The 19,171-nt window shown below is 42.4% G+C and overlaps 1 protein-coding gene across 1 annotated transcript in view; it reads right to left on the bottom strand.

Annotated features, from left to right (window-relative positions):
- Window positions 1–15,487, bottom strand: part of hao1 (hydroxyacid oxidase (glycolate oxidase) 1) — a gene marked incomplete at both ends in the record, with an annotated part of 24,445 nt that extends 8,958 nt beyond the window's left edge. The window contains 6 exons of the mRNA XM_080009054.1: window positions 8,676–8,834; window positions 9,627–9,718; window positions 9,838–10,010; window positions 10,440–10,710; window positions 11,261–11,412; window positions 15,351–15,487. Of these exons, the coding sequence (XP_079865180.1) occupies window positions 8,676–8,834; window positions 9,627–9,718; window positions 9,838–10,010; window positions 10,440–10,710; window positions 11,261–11,412; window positions 15,351–15,487 (984 nt within the window). The remainder of the gene's footprint in view (window positions 1–8,675; window positions 8,835–9,626; window positions 9,719–9,837; window positions 10,011–10,439; window positions 10,711–11,260; window positions 11,413–15,350) is intronic.
- Window positions 15,488–19,171: the final 3,684 nt, after the last annotated feature.

The following is a 19,171-nucleotide window of genomic DNA, read 5'->3' as shown; positions in this document are numbered from 1 at the left end:
GATGTTTTTTTGGCGAACATTGTGATAAAAAAGGAAAAAAATACTAAAAAGAGTGAAAGAGTCACCAGAGCGCCAGCCGCAGGCGACCGCTAGGGGCAGCGCCACTATGTGCTCTTCGCCAGACACAAATCCAGTTATCACCCATCCAAGGTCGAGTCGCTGGGCAATCGGTGCGTTGTGTGGCCCATTACATTGTTCCTGCACTTTGTGCACCTGAATTAAGTCTCTCCCAAGGAGAAGAAGGATGGGCGCGTCTGGGTCCACGACTGGGATTTTGTCTACAAGTGTTTGAGGTGAGGATGATGTCTGGCTGTCTGGTGATGGTATTTCAGACCTGTCGTCTGGCAGCATGTCGCACTCAATCAGAGTAGGCAGGGAATGTGGATGTTGCCGTCTAATGACTCCACCATGAAGTTGCTGGCTCGCCGTCCGGTCGTATCCACCACTCCTGAACATGTTCATCTTCTTCAAAGTGTATCTTGTTCTGTGCCTTGAATTCCGAAATGTTGGAAGAATTCAGTTTTGCCTAGGGACTTGTTGCTATGGTCATCAAGAACAATGTAGGTCTTCATGGCTAGGTCTCTTTGGCCCACAGGATACACTAATGCAAGACAGATTTTGGAGCATGATTTTGACGTGTTCATACTTCCACAGTGCATTTGGACGCCACAGACGGAATGGCTTCCAGCGGCTGTCGCTTCCCGCTGTGATCTACGGTACTCACGTGGGCATCGGTTTTCCATGGGGCCGGCCCTGGATGTAGCGCTGATGGGTGTTTGTCGCTGTTGCACTCTTGGCACAGCACAGGCTTGCCACAGTCTTTAGCAACATGAGTGGACGATGCACAGCATTTGAAACAGATGCGTTTTTCCTTCAGGGAGTTTCTGGACTATTGGGCTTACTCCGTGGGAGGTGTTGAGGTATGAGAGGCCAGGTAAGTATCCATCTGCCCTGGCTGCTTCGTTCCATGAGTTCCATGAGAATGTCTCCCAGTTCTCTTAGCTTGTGGTTTTCTTTGGCTGACATTTTGGGAAAATCTTCAACTTTTCTCAGAAGAGTGTTTTCAATCACCTCCGGTGAGCCATAAACATCCTCCAGTCTTTGCCATAACATCTTGAGGCCTGCAGGTGGATTATGAATGTGTACGGCTCTGATCCTTTTAGCTTGCTCAGATGACCAAGGCCCAAGCCATTTGCACAGCAGATCAAGCTCCTCTCTGGCTGAGAGTTTTAGGTCATCAGTAGAGCTGATAAAAGATGCCTTCCAGGCCCAGTAGTTCTCTGGCTTGTCCTCAAACTTCAGCAGGCCCGAACTCACCAGCCCACTTCGCATCAGATACTTCCCTAGATCTGTTTCAGCCACTGCATTAGATGGGCTTGTGTTGTACATAGGGAATGACGGTATGTGGTAAGGCTGGGAAGGTTTGAAATCATCACTGGTTGGTTTCAGGTTGTGGGAGAGCTCTCTGTAGATGTATGATTTTCTCTGTGAAGTGCTGGTTACCTGATTTGGGGTCCAGGTGCTTCTCCTCTGTGTGTGTGGTGTCGAGGCAGGTCAATAAATTTGTGGTCACTGATGTCAGACGCATGGCCCTGGTTTTCACATCTGCTTGCTTCACCACTGTCCATGGTAGGCTGGCGCACTGGTGAATGTGAGGTATTCTGTGGCCTTGCATCTGATGGTAAGACTGTGACTGTATTTTCTATATTGGCTGCTTTTACACACTGATAGGACTGGTGACCTGGATGTGTAACAGGAATCTGCATTTCAGCATTTTTCTTATGAATTTCAACTTGGGTAAGCGGCGCTGTGTTCATTTTAATTGGGTTTGACAGCACATTCATATTTTTCTTCAGCAGCTGCTTCTAGGATTTCAGCTTCGGCATTGGCGGCAGCCGCTGACTTTGCTAATTTCAGTTCGTGCAGACTGGCGTTTAGAATGGCTTGTTGTTTTATTAGCTCTGCCTCTTGTCTAGCGAAAGCGAGCTCCGCACGTGCAGCCTCTACTTTAGCCCGTGCTTGCAATGCCATAGGGTTAGCTACAGATTTTCTGCTGGATCTTGAGCAGTTGGATATTTATGATCTTGTTTCTAGTTCATCAAAATCCTCTTTGTCTCTTTTTAGTGACATGCTGATTGCTTAGTCATTTTGTGTTTGACTTACAGATCGGACGAACGCTGGTCGTTGGAAGAGTTGTCTTTTTACTTTTCTGCCCCCGCTTCAATGTGTGTGCATGGCGTGCACGCCTGCTACATCGGTTCGACAGATAGTTAACAGTTTTTCAAGAATGAAGCAGCTTGTATCGTTCAAACTTTTACTTAGAAAGCACTGTAAAAAGACAAATGTGTTTTTTGAGCCAACCGGATCAAAAAAGAAAAACATGTGACGGCTCACTTCCGCATGTATCATCAAACCCAAACTACGGCAAGATCGATAGTATAAACAAACATCCCATTTAGAGTTACCACTAGGGGTCGCCCTTTCCCCAGATAAACATCAGAACATCACAATAAAGCTGTACAGTTTGTGCAAGAATGTGCAAATGCTCAGTATAAAGTGTAACAGTATGTGCAAAAGACAAGCTTAAAGATTTTCAGAACATTTGCCAACCACTAACCTCCAAGATTAGATCTTGAAAGTGTGTTAAGTGAATTCAGTGATTTATTTCTAAACATATTGGAAAGTAATTCTTGAACATGTGAAAAGACTGAATGATGGAGTACTGTATTGTGGAGTTAGACCATTAAACTATTTCTCACCATTTTGGTGGTCCGGATTGTTTTTGGACGGGCCTAAATCATGACTCAATGATGTGGAGTGGTCATACTTAGCATTACCCCTCCCCTCACACTATATGAACACCAGGTCAGAAATGGAGCATCAGTGGTGAAATAAACTAAGCCCAGAGTTTGGGATAAAACGCTGTTTTGGGAATAAACACCTGGAATAAAAGACGTCTTCAGGGAGACCGTGAACTCATGCCACAGACCCCTGGTACAAAAAGAACTGTCCATTTGTTTTGACCGCTCTGGGTTTGGTTACGTTAGCATTAGCTGCATGCTAGCAGGCCGCGGAGCCCCGACCTAGCCTTTGGAGGAGCGAGGAGAGGGCAGCAGAGAGCAGAGAGTCCCGCAGCCAGACAGCGGCGCATTGAGGTGAGCAACTACAGACACTGGACTGGGATCAGCAGGGCATTTAGACATGGAAGGTACTCCAATTTAAATGTTTACATATTAGTACAATGTAAATGTGATTTGGAGTGGTTTCAGAACAGAGCGAACTGGCTATTTAGTTTTATTATTTTTTTTTTTTCCACGATTTTGAAACCTTATTTTCTATACTTTTACTATAGGATTTTTTCAAAATAAAAGTTTTTATTTTTAATGATTTTTACAATATTTGTAATGATTTCAAATTTCAATTGTTTTTTTTCATGGAACTCAGAACAGTCAAACTAGCTATATATGCTCCAATATGTTGCACAGCCTTTCATAACACAAAATTATAGAGGGAGAGAGAGAGAGCGAGAGAGAGAGTGCGAGAGAGAGAGAGAGAGCGAGAGAGAGGTTCCCAACCAATGGCTCAGGGCAAATGCAACCGGGCCATGAAAATGTGGGTGGGGCTTTTTCAGGAGCAATCTGCGATCTGCTCCACAGCAGAAGGAAACAAAAACAAAAGATCGCTCTGATTGGAGCTGCAGGTAGTAATTTCTGTTTTACTACCAGCGTTCCCTTGTGGCAAAAATAATATCAGTTTTTCTGCTCTTATTTTGGTGAGTAACTTAAAAGTAGTGTAATAAGTAACTTATTTATCATTCTAAAGCCTACCTTAAGACTAAAGCTCTTAACTGTTTAGGTTTATTGTTTAAATATTGTCATGTTTTTGTTATTTATAACTTTTAATATTCAATTAAAAGTTCCTTATTGAGAAACAAGTATTTTTCTTTACATATCAAGACTCGATATTCTAACAATGGCATAGCCATCAGTGCTGAAAAAAAATTGAAAATCGAATCAAGACATTAAAATTGAAATCGAATCCTGACACCCCTACTCATTATTGTACTTGGTCTCAGAGAACCTTCGGCCGATTGCCCAAGGTCCATGATTGACTTTGTAGTTTAGTGGACCTGAGGCTACATGTCCTGCACACTCTACTGTCTACCGATCACATCCTGGTGGTGAGCTTGATCAGATGGCTTGGTAGACTACCGGACAGATCTTGGAAGCCAAAATGGGTAGTGAGCTTTTTCAGGGAACGACAGATAGAGGACCCTGATCTGTGGCCAGAAGGTGGCGGCAACCTAAGGACCCACTGATGGACAACAGCAGTGAGTGAGGCTATTGCACTTAAAAAAGTCATTTTGGCCTTGACTAGCATTGGGGACTCCCCGTGCTGTTATGTTTTTATATTTAAATTACTTAATCAATTATTAATTAATTATTAATCATCAGGCACTGGCGCCATCGTGCTTAGAATGCCATTTGAACACTTAGACCACCTACTTTTGCTTTAGTCTGTTTAACAACAATTAACATAATTTCCTCCTCAGCATTAACAAGCTCCCATTTTCTATGTGCAGCCATGTTTATCGATTTTCCAGAAGTTTCCATTTGCTACTTAATGCTTCACAGGATACTTTCAGCAAATACTGAATAAAATGAAGAATGCAGAACACTCTCTGCAGGTGCTGCATACATATATACAGTGGGGCAAAAAAGTATTTAGTCAGCCACCAATTGTGCAAGTTCTCCCACTTAAAAAGATGAGAGAGGCCTGTTATTTTCATCATAGGTATACCTCAACTATGAGAGACAAAATGAGAAAAGTCTGATTTTTAAAGAATTTATTTGCAAATTATGGTGGAAAATAAGTATTTTGTCAATAACAAAAGTTCATCCCAATACTTTGTTATATACCCTTTGTTTGCAATGACAGAGGTCAAATGTTTTCTGTAAGTCTTCACAAGGTTTTCACACACTGTTACTGGAATTTTTGCCCATTCCTCCATGCAGATCTCCTCTAGAGCAGTGATGTTTTGGGGCTGTCGCTGGGCAACACGGACTTTCAACTTCTTCCAAAGATTTTCTATGGGGTTGAGATCTGAAGACTGGCTAGGCCACTCCAGGACCTTGAAATGCTTCTTATGAAGCCACTCCTTCGTTGCCCGGGCGGTGTGTTTGGGATCATTGTCATGCTGAAAGACCCAGCCACGTTTCATCTTCAATGCCCTTGCTGATGGAAGGAGATTTTCACTCAAAATCTCAAGATACATGGCCCCATTCATTCTTTCCTTTACACGGATCAGTCGTCCTGGTCCCTTTGCAGAAAAACAGCCCCAAAGCATGATGTTGCCACCCCCATGCTTCACAGTAGGTCTGGTGTTCTTTGGATGCAACTCAGCTTTCTTTCTCCTCCAAACACGACAAGTTGAGTTTTTACCAAAAAGTTGTATTTTGGTTTCATCTGACCATATGACATTCTCCCAATCCTCTTCTGGATCATCCAAATGCTCTCTAGCAAACTTCAGACGGGCCTGGACATGTACTGGCTTAAGCAGGGGGACACGTCTGGCACTGCAGGATTTGAGTCCCTGGCGGCGTAGTGTGTTACTGATGGTAGCCTTTGTTACTTTGGTCCCAGCTCTCTGCAGGTCATTCACTAGGTCCCCCCGTGTGGTTCTGGGATGTTTGCTCACCGTTCTTGTGATCATTTTGACGCCACGGGGTATGATCTTGCGTGGAGCCCCAGATCGAGGGAGATTATCAGTGGTCTTGTATGTCTTCCATTTTCTAATAATTGCTCTCAGAGTTGATTTCTTCACAACAAGCTGCTTACCTATTGCAGATTCAGTCTTCCCAGCCCGGTGCAGGTCTACAATTTTGTTTCTGGTGTCCTTTGACAGCTCTTTGGTCTTGGCCATAGTGGAGTTTGGTGTGTGACTGTTTGAGGTTGTGGACAGGTGTCTTTTATACTGATAACGAATTCAAACAGGTGCCATTAATACAGGTAACGAGTGGAGGACAGAGGAGCCTCTTAAAGAAAAAGTTACAGGTCTGTGAAAGCCAGAAATCTTGCTTGTTTGTAGGTGACCAAATACTTATTTTACCGAGGAATTTACCAATTAATTCATTAAAAATCCTACAATGTGATTTCCTGGATTCTTTCCCCCCATTCTGTCTCTCATATGCGAAGTGTACCTATGATGAAAATTACAGGCCTCTCTTATCTTTTTAAGTGGGAGAACTTGCACAATTGGTGGCTGACTAAATACTTTTTTGCCCCACTGTATATATATATATATATATATATATATATATATATCAATAATAATTTTTTTTTTTTTAACTGGACAAGCTTAGCTCGGCTTTATTCTGTTACACACACACTACAACACATGCATTACATGCAGCTAGAGCGGTGTCTGTTTAAAACATCCCCGCTGTTCACACTGGAACTGAGTTCCCACTCCCTGGCAAGGCAGGCCACACCTGACCAGGTTAGGGCAACTTCCCCTCTGCGCCATTATCTGCCTTCAGGTACCTACTCTTCACAGGGTCCCTCTGATAAAGACCTAGATAATATCGCTCGCTCCCAATCATGATGTCAGTAGTTTCACAGAGTGTCTGCTCTTTAGCTGTGTCAATAGCTCGGTCAAAGCTGATTAGATGATAAAAAAATTCACTGACTATAACAGACAGGTTTAGCTGCTGCTGTAGCAGTCAAGCATGCAAGACAAGAGTGTTCTCAAAAATACTACCACTGTCTTCAGAAAGCATATTTTGGTTCCGGCAATGAACCAGGGATGGAAGAGGATTTTAACTTCAAAATCCTTTTTGTTCAAAACATTCATCACACTACCCGCCTGTCATGGCATGCCTACGCACCTTCACCAGCAGACACCTACGCAACCTGGCTGTAAAGGGATTTAGGAAACAAGAAAACCCCTGCTGTCTTAGAGCTTGCATATGGCTAAAAAAGTAATCTAGGACTGCCAAATAGCTATTACTGTTCGACTAGTTATCTTTAGTCTATCAAGTGGCACGGTGGCGCAGTGCATTGCACTGCTGCCTCACAGCAACATACCTCACGTGTCGATGAATGCTGCCCACTGCTCCTGAAGGAAGGACAAGCTAGGATGGGAGAAATGCAGAGGCCACATTTCACCCAACCCAATCACCCAAAAAGCATGTGCGTGTGTGTGTTTCTGTATATATATATATGCATGTGTTGTAGTGCGGCCTTTCTACCCCAAAGGACTGAATGAAAGCAGACGTGAAATATACAAAATTACCCTGGTTTGTTATTTCAGCCGGGACCTGATCCACAGACCCCCTTCCTCTCTCCCTCGTTATCTCACACTTAGCCCAGCATTCTTTCCTTTGAATTTGCCTCCCACTGAGATCTCATCTCCTAGGACACTGTTGTAAATTATGCTTGAAGAAACCCAACATAAAGTGGTTGTGTGTTTAAACCTGTTTAAAGTCTAAGATTAATGTGAACCAAGGACAAATCAGACAGTAATTGAAGTTACATTATTTCTGCAGATGTTTCTATGCAAACTCATCACTCTATGATGTAAAATGGCAAAGTTACACGTCATTTAAAATGTATTGATTTGTCATGTAGCTATGCTGCCACCTAGTGTCCAACGGATAGAAATCCCTGTAACCACTAAGATTGGGATGTGCGGTCTTACTGGGGATAACTTTATGGCATTTATTCGTATTGTTATTATTATTATTATTAGTATAGCTATGTTTTAATAGTTAATAAGAATTAGAATCGTCCTAACAGTTAGTCATGTATGTTAGGGACATGCCCAGGGACTGTGGATGAAAATGAGCTCATTAGCCAACTCTGACACATTTACATTGATGTGGAAACTGAAATGTTGATTAATGTGCACTGTCCCTGGTAAATAAGAAAAGATTAAAGATAAGAAATTTGTCACAAATTTTATGTTCCTGATAGAATAGTTTTGAAAGATGACCGAATCATGGGTTTCATTTTTATATGTTTAAATGTAAAACATTTTCACAAGAGTTTATCTTTAAACCATTAATTGGTTTGAGCATAGTGATGTATGACATGTGACTTTTGCACGTCAAGATATAAAATTCACTAGTTAGAAAGAATTTGCAACCAGTAAGAAAGGAGATGCCCAAAACCTGCCTCCTCTGGCCAGGTTCAAAAGATCCTGCTGACCATTGCATCCTCTGACAGACACAGTACGTTAATCATCATAACAGAGTATATAAATAGGCTAATAAGGGATTATAAATATATTGGTATAGGCCAGGCTTAAAATGCAACACAAAATTCTATTTAAAACAATTCTAGGGGGTCCCCTGATCTGTTTCTTAAGCCACCAAGGGGTCCTTGCCTTGAAAAAGGTTGAAGACCCCTGATTTAGACTGTATACCTAATGTTTATATAGTAAACTTCCCAATAATAATGAATGTGTTCATTTCACCAGCTCTACCACGAGGTCAGTGTGCGACAAAAGGAGCACCTGTACAAAAACACCAAATACACCACCTCACAATAACAAAAGAAAACCAATAAATCAGAACCACACAGAGAAGGGGGGAAATATTCACACAGGTTTTAGCAATAGCTATTGGTTGTACACGGCGTGTCTTTGTACAGTGTGGCTTCCATAAGCCTCTCACCTGACAAGCCAGCCCCCACAACACCGGCCTTCCTATGAAGATGGCTTTGGCTCCGAGAGCCAATGCTTTCAGGACATCCGTTCCGCGTCGCACCCCTCCATCCAGGTACACCTCAACGCGACCCTGCACCGCACCCACAACCTCTTCCAACACATCCAACTTGCATGACAAGAAACATGGATGCACATCAATACGTGTCAACCATCAAATATAGTATGTCCTAGCTTCAGTAAATCATACTTTGGATTATGATCATTCAATGTGATGAACGTCAGTTGGATTCTCTAATGTGGGATTTTGAATTTCAAAGCAGATATGGTGACTTTTTTGGTGTGTATGTAGACATTAGGTGCCATTTATGTGGGTAGATTGACCCTAAACATTGACATGTTTAGGGTCTATAGGCGGAGAGAGAGGGGAAGCTGAAAACTGAACAAAGTCAACGTCGCAAGACGGAATAACAGGGTGTGTGTCAGATGGTTTCAGCTTCTAATTTCTGAAATTGCAATTTCTAGCAATTTCCTTGCCAGCGTGAATACTAAGCCAGCGCTAATTTTGATTAACACACAAAGACAGATTATCCTTGTTCCTGGAAGCCTTGAACAAGGTTTTTGATATCCTTGTCGATTGAACTGCCTGAAGGAAAGTGTAACTTGTGGTCCTGACTACACAAGTGTCCCTCTCAATCAATGTTTTTTAAACACAGATGTTGTGGGTTCAAACATGAAACCTGATTAATTGAACGAGTTGGGCTTGAATTTGTTTAATACTGCCTTTGTTAGCCCTCTATAATAATGCCCAATGTTTGTCTGTTTTACTGTGACGCCGAATTTCACTGGGGAATGGAAACAATGACAAACGAAGGCGTGTGAGAGGAAGGGGAAGAATTCGAAAACTGGTTCCGGTAAGCAACCAAACTTTGGGGACTTTTGTCAATCTTAAAGGACAGACCGTTGCAGGGACTCCGTCCAGCTGTCTAGCTCCGTGATTGGACACCAAGATGCCGTCGACTCCGTGTTTCACAGCTTGGGCAGCATCCTCGCCTTTATGGAAATATGCAACAACAAACACACACACAGCTTATTGCCTGTAGTTGTTGCTGAACTCGCACCCACAGGAATTATTCAAGTGAATAACAATTGTGCAATATTTGTGCCTTTACCAGTGAGTATTCCTTTAATGACAACTGGTAGGCGTGTGTGCTTCTTTAGCCAGGTGACATCATCCCAAGAAAGGGTGGGGTCTATTGCCTTGGTTACATAAACAGCCAATCCACTGTCATTACCGTAGTTGCCCCCAGAAAACGCCAGTGTTGCTGTTGAGAAGTTAGACATACTACACACATGCATACAGTGTATATATAGGCTTTAATATATTTTCAATTTTTGGTCCTTATATGTCAGTTTGTGGAAAACATATATAAAAAGTAATTTATTGATTGATTTAAGACTGATTTTATTTTTTATACTGAATTCAGATGGCAAAATGAATAGGTCTCGCTTTTGCTCTCTCGAGCTGTATAGGCTACTAGAAATCGGGAGTACTCAACTAAAATAATTTAATTGCACCTTAGCTAAGAAAGGCTGGGAACACTATGTGGGCATTTGAGACCAATTGTTCAAGGTACAGTCTGAAACAAGGATTATTAGAAAGTCCCTTTACTCATGGGGACTTCATTATGTTATATTAATGTTCAATCATGAGTTTGTTATGTGACGTTATCCCAAGCTATCCCAATTAGTGACTAAGATCTTTGGTTCCTACCCAAGGTGTGATGGAAGTTTAAAGCGGTTGCGCATGTCATTCCACCTCCTCCCCAGGTAAGGAGTATCCACAGTCAAAAAGATGGCTTTATATCCTGCATCCTCTGCCCGGCGGACCAATGACAGTGTAAGCTCACGGTCTTTGTAGATGTAAAGCTGCAACCACAAGATACCATCCACGCCTTGGGAAGACGTCATTGCCAAACTCACTTCTTCTATGGTGGAGGTGGCCCAGGAACTCAGCATCATCCCAGTCTCCGCTGTTTTGCATGCTGGATAGACGCACAATGTCATTTTAGTCTCCTTTACTGTCTAGACTGTCCCAATGTTGGAGTTTCTCTATAGTGTTTAAAACAATGTCCACTCCTTCCCTTTTTATTCAGTTATACTTCAAATGTTGCATAAGATGTCCAACACACTATTACGCCTAGCTGATTTTATGCACCGAAGCACAGAACAATCACCATAATTAAGAGGTTTGCCTGTACCTCTTGCATGGTGTTCGCCTATTCGAATGCCACTAAAATGGCAATCATTTCCACTTTATAAAACATTGAGTGGTGACTGGCTGACCATCCAGATGTCCCTGTAAACTGATCCAGTAAGTTGCGCTCAGAGTGCCTAACTTAAAGGCCTTTTCACTGCCTCTACCTCAGGGCCTTTAGCCAACTCCATCTTTCTTATACTGTCTGGACTGTATCAATGTTAAGCCTTATCTATGCAACTGTTTACAGCTCTGATTTGCTCTCAGATGTGCATGAACAGTGTTGGGAAAATCTATTTGCATGTTAAAATATGTGCTCCATAGTGCACTCTCTTCACCTCTGGCAGTGGCTGTTTCTCCATCAGGATGTGCCATCCTCTGCATGGCTGTAGCTGCCACACAGAGTGGCATGCTGATGGGTTGGCCCAGCAGTGAGGAGGAAAGGTCAACTCTGGACACATCCCTCAGTACCCGAGGGTGGAGACGCCACCTGAGGACGGACGGAGGGACGGACACACACACACACACACACACACCACTTTGTCTGAAACTTTAGCTTGTTCCGATGAACACAGAGCTGGTATTCTGGCTGGAACTGATGAATTAGTGTAGCCTTGGAATTATGATCTTCAGGTCAATTAGGATTTTCAGGTTAAAAATAAACCACTAATAAACCACATCTTGAATTCTTGGAAACGACATGGAATCACTCACCTGGAACACAATTAAGACTATTCATTTATTTAACACTAACCCAGATGTATGGTGTCAGTGGTGAAAGCTTTCTGCAATACCTTCAACTGCTCCCACTGCACTGGCTCTAAAAATATTATTAAATGTAACACTCCAACCACCTCCGATGATAGAATTTAACTTACACATATAGTATAACCAATAAAAAATATATATATTTTCAAAGTTAGAACAGTTAAAAACAGTGACTGGAGTTATTCAAAAGATTTGTTCGCTACAAAATAATTGTTCGCAAGTCTTGCATCACTATCATAAACCTCAGTCGGAAAGAAACCTTTCCGTTACCACGGATATAACCTTCTGGAAGCAAACTTTTAATAATACTTTATCTATAATCCAACACCAAAATGCATCTTTATTCAGTACAAAATTTCTACACAGAGTATACATCTCCCTCCTCAAAATGTGCAAAATAGGATTTCTGGAAAACGACACTTGTTCACACTGTGCACTCAACACCACCAAAGCCACCTGGCTATGCCCAGCAATTCAGTGAGTGGAGGGTGCAGATTGCAGGGTCCAGTTTGGGCCTCGTGGTCGGCGGGCAAGTAAGGCTCAGTGTTGCTTGGCTGAGCCGCAATATACTTTGTGTGGGGGGAATTTATGTTGTCGCCCCTTGCTGTGTGCTTGCCATCTGTGGTCCTGTGATTGCGGATAACATTGCTCTGTGGGCTCTTGGCTTCTCTATGGATTCTTCTGTGGCTGCGGTGCTTTGGGCTCTGAACGTTCTTGCAAGGCCAGTTGCCACAAATGTTGTTCCAATTTTTGTTGATTTAATTATGTTTTGTCAATTACTTCTGGTTGTTTCCATGTTTCACCTGGGGTAATTATCCCCCCTTTTTGAGAAGCAATGATGATTAGTTGTTTTGGTGATCAAAAACAGGATAAGGTTGTCCTCTGAATAGGGGGAATGGTGGCGACTACAAATGTATAAAACAAATATACTCGACGTTCCACAGGTCATCCAAAGGGTGGAGCTGTAACTGGTTCCTGATGATTATTAAATATTGGCTTTTTCAGGTCAGAGAATTTGGACGCCACTTGCAGATTGACTCTTGTCTTCGATGCAATTGTATACAAGTACCCTGTTGTGTATGCCATGCCTGTTGACAGCAAAAAAAAAAAAAAAAAAAAAAGGGGAAGATCAGCTGGGTGTGGCAGAGGCCAGATCAAAGCAAAATAGCTTTGCATTTGTCTGAATATCTGTAGGGGAGGAGAAGAGTAACAGCATCAATCCTCTGCTGAGTTGTTTTAAGATGGACAGGGCTCATAGGATTTGCACAAGGAATGAGAGAACCAACGACAGATCGGACAGACTGAGGATCATCTGTGTGAGATTCTTCCAGTTCCAAGACAGGAAACATATCCTCCAATCAGCCAGAGATGAAACAAGTGACCTGGGAGGATAAAAGTACTGATCTTCCTGGATTATGCCAGAGATGCTCGATTGCCAACATTCTCCAACTTCTGACAAAAGTTGAAGAACAATTGTGTCATATGGACTCATCCTTTCATATTTGGGTTGCTATTTATTTCAGATTTTATGGGAGAAGTTCAGTGCAGTTGTGTTGCTGCTAAAACTACATTTGTTGTGCATTGTAATATGCAACAACTGTCTCGCAAATCGGTTGGTTGTGAGTAGGGTGGAGCGGGTGGGTGGGGTGTCTGGTGTGCGGCATTGTGCAGTGCCTGTTGGAGATTGTAGCGCAATGGGTTGAGGGCAATATGGAGACGGGACAATATTAATATAAAAATCCATCCACAGATGCATATGTAGACATTTGAGGGCATGACAGAGGCACTTACTTATTAGTGACTTTCATGGTTGAGCTGAAGACAAAGTTTGACACCCAGTTATCCAGTCAGAATGCAATTTAAAATTGTAAACCACTTTTACTGGACAAACCCCCCCCAAAAAAACAAAATAACATGTGGGTTCCTGATGGGCCTACTAACACACAAACTGTATGCGTAAATAGGCTGTTGGCATACCATCAGCTGTGCGTTTCTCCAAACAAAACCACGTTTTTTTTGGTGAATGTAATTATTTTATGTTTACACTAAACAAAAAAGAGGCCTTGTAAGATTTAGCAACTGGGTTGCTTATTTCTCACCTACATACTTCAAACAACGGGTTCACAGAACTGGGATGAACAGTTCCAGAGCGGGGCAGAGGAAGCAGCAGCATTTTCATTGAAGCACACACACACTGAAGCCCCAGGAACAGGAGGATTATAGACCAAGGATGGGCAAACTATGGCCCGCGGGCCATGTCCGGGCTGCAGTGTTTAATCCGGCCCGCGGGGTATTTACATTAACAACAATCCTATAATAGATTTAAATTTGTAGTATTAATTTGTTTTTTTTTCCTGCAATACTTGATGGTACCACCAGATGCCGCATTGCTGGGCCTTCTGATGTCAAGTCACTCTTCTTCACTTTACCTGATGCATGCATCACCCATAACAAAATGAGCGGACAAAAAAAGTGCAAAATTGACCGAGTGTCGGGTTTTCAACAAAGATTCGATTGCAAAATATTTTTTTACTGAATTACTCCCTCAGAGGGGAGATTGGCTCATTATTGGAGTTAATAGGGAAAGCCGATGATTTTCTTGAGCTGAAAGACGCACACTGTCTTTGTGATTTGGCGTTCGCTGTGGACATACTGGCACACATGAATGAGCTGAACGTGAAGCTACATGGGAAAGATCAGTTTCTATACGACATGAATTCAAACGTGAAAGCCCTTAAGGTAAAATTTACTCATTTGTTTAGAGAACAAACAATTTGCGCATTTCTCCACGCTAGCGCCGCTGAAAGAAGCACCCAACAATTGAGCAAGTACAATAAATCACACCACAGAGCCCAGGTTACTGATGAGCACCTGAGCGTTGTGCTATGAATTTCCACAACGAAAATGGCACCAGATTTTGATGCGCTGGCAAAAAGAGGTAATCCATGAACATATCACAGAAACTTCGGAGGACAATTTTGAGTTGAGCCCAAGCTTCCTGGGTGATCTGCTGCAAGTTGCCCATTGCAGCTACTCAGACTGGATCTTGACGAGCATCATGGTGGTCAAACTGATTTTCACAACAGGAATGTAATACACACTGTATTACAGGTGAAATCATGATGCATTGTTTTATTTAATAAGTGCTTCAGACAATGAGGAAGTAACAATTTACACTAACCTAAGTGAAGGAATAGTACATTTAAAGGCTTTCAATTTTTTTTTAAATATATATAAAAATAAATTTGCGGCCATTTATAATACATTTTTTCTTTTTTTCTGCTGTTAGGTTATAATTTAAGTTTAGTATATTGTTTTATTGTTTTTTATTGAACTTTGTATGTCCAGTGTGTGCGCCAAAGTGTCATGACGTTGTCATGTTGAGTTATACCTCCACTTTCCTTTTTGTTGGAAGTCAGTTTAGTTTAATGTTGACTTTTCTGACTTTGGTTTAAAAACAAAAAAAGTGAGTAAATCAATAACTAAAATTGATTTAACACAAAGTCAGCTCCCTTGTTTTCAATTGCAAACAGAAATGTCATAAAATTCTTATCGGTAATCAGTATTATCGAGTACAAACGTCTATGGTCTGAATAAATGGGCAAAATGGCATTCCGGGCACAGCCTAGACCCGTCAACTGTTTGTGTGTAGCACGGTACCTGTTGAAGGCAGCAGTGTTGTCTGCCAGAGTCTGCTGCTCGTCAGCTCCTGAGTGGTAGTAGTCGTAAATGGCCTTGGGGAGGACCTTCTTGGCCTCCTTCTCAAAGTCTCTCATACACACACGATACTCAGACATCCCTGCCGCACTCAAAATGCAGAAACACCAAGACAGCGCAGGAGGTTGTGAAAAAACTGAACCCAAAATAGACAGTGGTAGACAAAAAGAGGCAATCGGTAGGGTTGCTTTAATCATTAAACTGATGTTTGTTTAAATAGCCCTTTACCCTCTGCTTCACAGCTTCCCCCCTCCTCTTCTTACCGAGCCTTGTTCCCTCTTTACTCACTTGTCTTCTCTCCCTTAAGACTCTGGTCCCTGACCTCTAGGCCTGACCTAAGGCTCTCGTCCGTTTAGATGCCACAGACTGATGGTACACTGTGGCTTGGTCAGGACCTGCTTGATAATTACGTACAATTTACCCACTAACCAGACAGATCTGACAAGCTGTGAACTTGGAACCCAATGGTTAATGTTAGTCAGAGCTGTCTGTGCGTGTTTACCAAGCCAAATAATAGATTCCAGCTCGTCCAAATCTAGGGGTTCCTACACCTAGTATTCATCAGCTCAAGTCCAAAAACAAGCAGAAAAAAAAGACTGCATCATACTGCAAGTTAAACTTGAGGACCTGGGCCTGAGTGTAGTGTATTACAGTAGAGACATGTCCCTGGGCATCTTGCGTTGCAAACATTGGACACAAAAGACAAACAAATCAAAGTGAGAGTAAAACTTTTGACTTATCTTATAACATATACTAAATATTAAAATAAATAAAATGTAGGATTGTATTGCATTCTGAGGATGTTAGGCTCCAGCAGGGGTGCGCCTTGTCTATTGTTTTAATTCTACCAACCAAAATTTGCTTGTCACTCCCCTCTTTCCATCACTTCACTGTTTTCCCATCTCTGCTTGGATCAAATTCAAGACGCTGATGCTCTCCTACAAGGCCAGCCATTGAACTGCCCCTGCAATTCCTTCACTCCACCCTTGCAGAAGACATCACTCCTCCGCTACTACAGTGGGGCAAAAAAGTATTTAGTCAGCCACCAATTGTGCAAGTTCTCCCACTTAAAAAGATGAGAGAGGCCTGTCATTTTCATCATAGGCACACTTCAACTATGAGAGACAGAATGGGGGGAAAGAATCCAGGAAATCACATTGTAGGATTTTTAATGAATTAATTGGTAAATTCCTCGGTAAAATAAGTATTTGGTCACCTACAAACAAGCAAGATTTCTGGCTTTCACAGACCTGTAACTTTTTCTTTAAGAGGCTCCTCTGTCCTCCACTCGTTACCTGTATTAATGGCACCGGTTTGAACTCGTTATCAGTATAAAAGACACCTGTCCACAGCCTCAAACAGTCACACTCCAAACTCCACTATGTCCAAGACCAAAGAGCTGTCAAAGGACACCAGAAACAAAATTGTAGACCTGCACCAGGCTGGGAAGACTGAATCTGCAATAGGTAAGCAGCTTGTTGCGAAGAAATCAACTGTGGGAGCAATTGAAATGGAAGACATACAAGACCACTGATAATCTCCCTCGATCTGGGGCTCCACGCAAGATCTCACCCTGTGGGGTCAAAATGATCACAAGAACGGTGAGCAAACATCCCAGAACCACACGGGGGGACCTAGTGAATGACCTGCAGAGAGCTGGGACCAAAGTAACAAAGGCTACCATCAGTAACACACTACGCCGCCAGGGACTCAAATCCTGCAGTGCCAGACGTGTCCCCCTGCTTAAGCCAGTACATGTCCAGGCCCGTCTGAAGTTTGCTAGAGAGCATTTGGATGATCCAGAAGAGGATTGGGAGAATGTCATATGGTCAGATGAAACCAAAATAGAACTTTTTGGTAAGAACTCAACTTGTCGTGTTTGGAGGAGAAAGAAAGCTGAGTTACATCCAAAGAACACCATACCTACTGTGAAGCATGGGGGTGGAAACATCATGCTTTGGGGCTGTTTTTCTGCAAAGGGACCAGGACGACTGATCCGTGTTAAGGAAAGAATGAATGGGGCCATGTATCCTGAGATTTTGAGTGAAAACCTCCTTCCATCAGCAAGGGCATTGAAGATGAAACGTGGCTGGGTCTTTCAGCATGACAATGATCCCAAACACACCGCCTGGGCAACGAAGTTGTGGCTTCGTAAGAAGCATTTCAAGGTCCTGGAGTGGCCTAGCCAGTCTCCAGATCTCAACCCCATAGAAAATCTTTGGAGGGAGTTGAAAGTCTGTGTTGCCCAGCGACAGCCCCAAAACATCACTGCTCTAGAGGAGATCTGCATGGAGGAATGGGCCAAAATACCAGCAACAGTGTGTGAAAACTTTGTGAAGACTTACAGAAAACGTTTGACCTCTGTCATTGCAAACAAAGGGTATATAACAAAGTATTGAGATGAATTTTGTTATTGACCAAATACTTATTTTCCACCATAATTTGCAAATAAATTATTAAAAATAATTTAATTTAATAATAATTAAAAATCCAACAGTTTTTCTGGATTTCTTTTTCCTCATTTTGTCTCTCATAGTTGAGGTTTACCTATGATTAAAATAACAGGCCTCTCTCATCTTTTTAAGTGGGAGAACTTGCACAATTAGTGGCTGACTAAATACTTTTTTGCCCCACTGTATGTGGTCTCAAGAGCTGTTCACCCCAGTCGAGTCATCCCTGGCCTTCCAATGGTGGAACGAGCTCCAGTGCCAGAACGGCTGAATTTCACCCATCTTAGGTCGCAGATCCATCTCTTCAGACTAGACCTGGACCGTACTCGCACTGACCCATCTACCCCATGAACAGCTTTCCCTTTACTGTATAACATACTTTCATGACAAAAAACAAACTCCACCAATACTGTTAGTTTCTAGTGAATGTTTAGCTGGCTACAACTGATATAGTTGGTTTGAGACCATGACAAATGTTCTTATTGTAAGTCGCTTTGAACATTATGCTAAATTACATAATGTAATGATATTCATTCATCCACTGGAGAGGGCCTTGCATTGATCTAACAGTTAGCATGCAATCCACCACGTCCTCAGTATTGGACACAAAAGGGTGAATTGGCTAATTGATAAGGGAATTTACCAAAAAGCTAATGGCAATGACAGGATTCTTGGACCTAAAGATGGAAGTATTAGCAGATACTTGTGACTGACAAAGGTTGATATTGATTGATCTTTAGAGATTGCGCTGTTGGTAAATAGCACTGGATATTCAGATAAGGGGACGGTAGCTCAGGAGGTAGAGCTGGTCGTCTAGTAATCTGAAGGTTGCTGGTTCGATCCAGGCTCCTCCTGCTAGCATGCTGTAGTGTCCTTGAGCAAGACACTTTACCCCTAATTGCTCCTGATGGCTGCGTCCGTCGGTGTTTGAATAATTGTAAGTCGCTTGGATAAAAGCGTCTGCTAAATGCAATGTAATGTAATAAGTTTCTGTGAAAAGGTGTATTTTACTCATGGTGTACGATAGCTTGACAGAATTCTTCAGTAAAGAAGTAGTTATGTGCACAGGGATTTAAGCAGGAATTTCAGAGCCGATCGCTCAGGGCAGTTGTGTAAGAATGTGCAGTGTGTGCATTATGGGACAGGACACAAATGTGAAAGAGAGAAAGGATTTTGGGAAAAAAAGACAGTTGCATGTGCCCGTATTGCTTGGAGGCAACTGCTCTTTTAGTATCGCTGCAGCCTAATCATACAAAGATAACAGATCTGGCAAAATGGCACCCTCAAACTGGAGCTCGCAGCGCGTGTGTTCTA

Source organism: Zeus faber (assembly GCF_960531495.2).
Source record: "Zeus faber genome assembly, chromosome: 11".
In the NCBI taxonomy this organism is placed as follows: Eukaryota; Metazoa; Chordata; class Actinopteri; order Zeiformes; family Zeidae; genus Zeus; species Zeus faber.
This window is presented reverse-complemented; position numbering and strand designations above follow the sequence as displayed.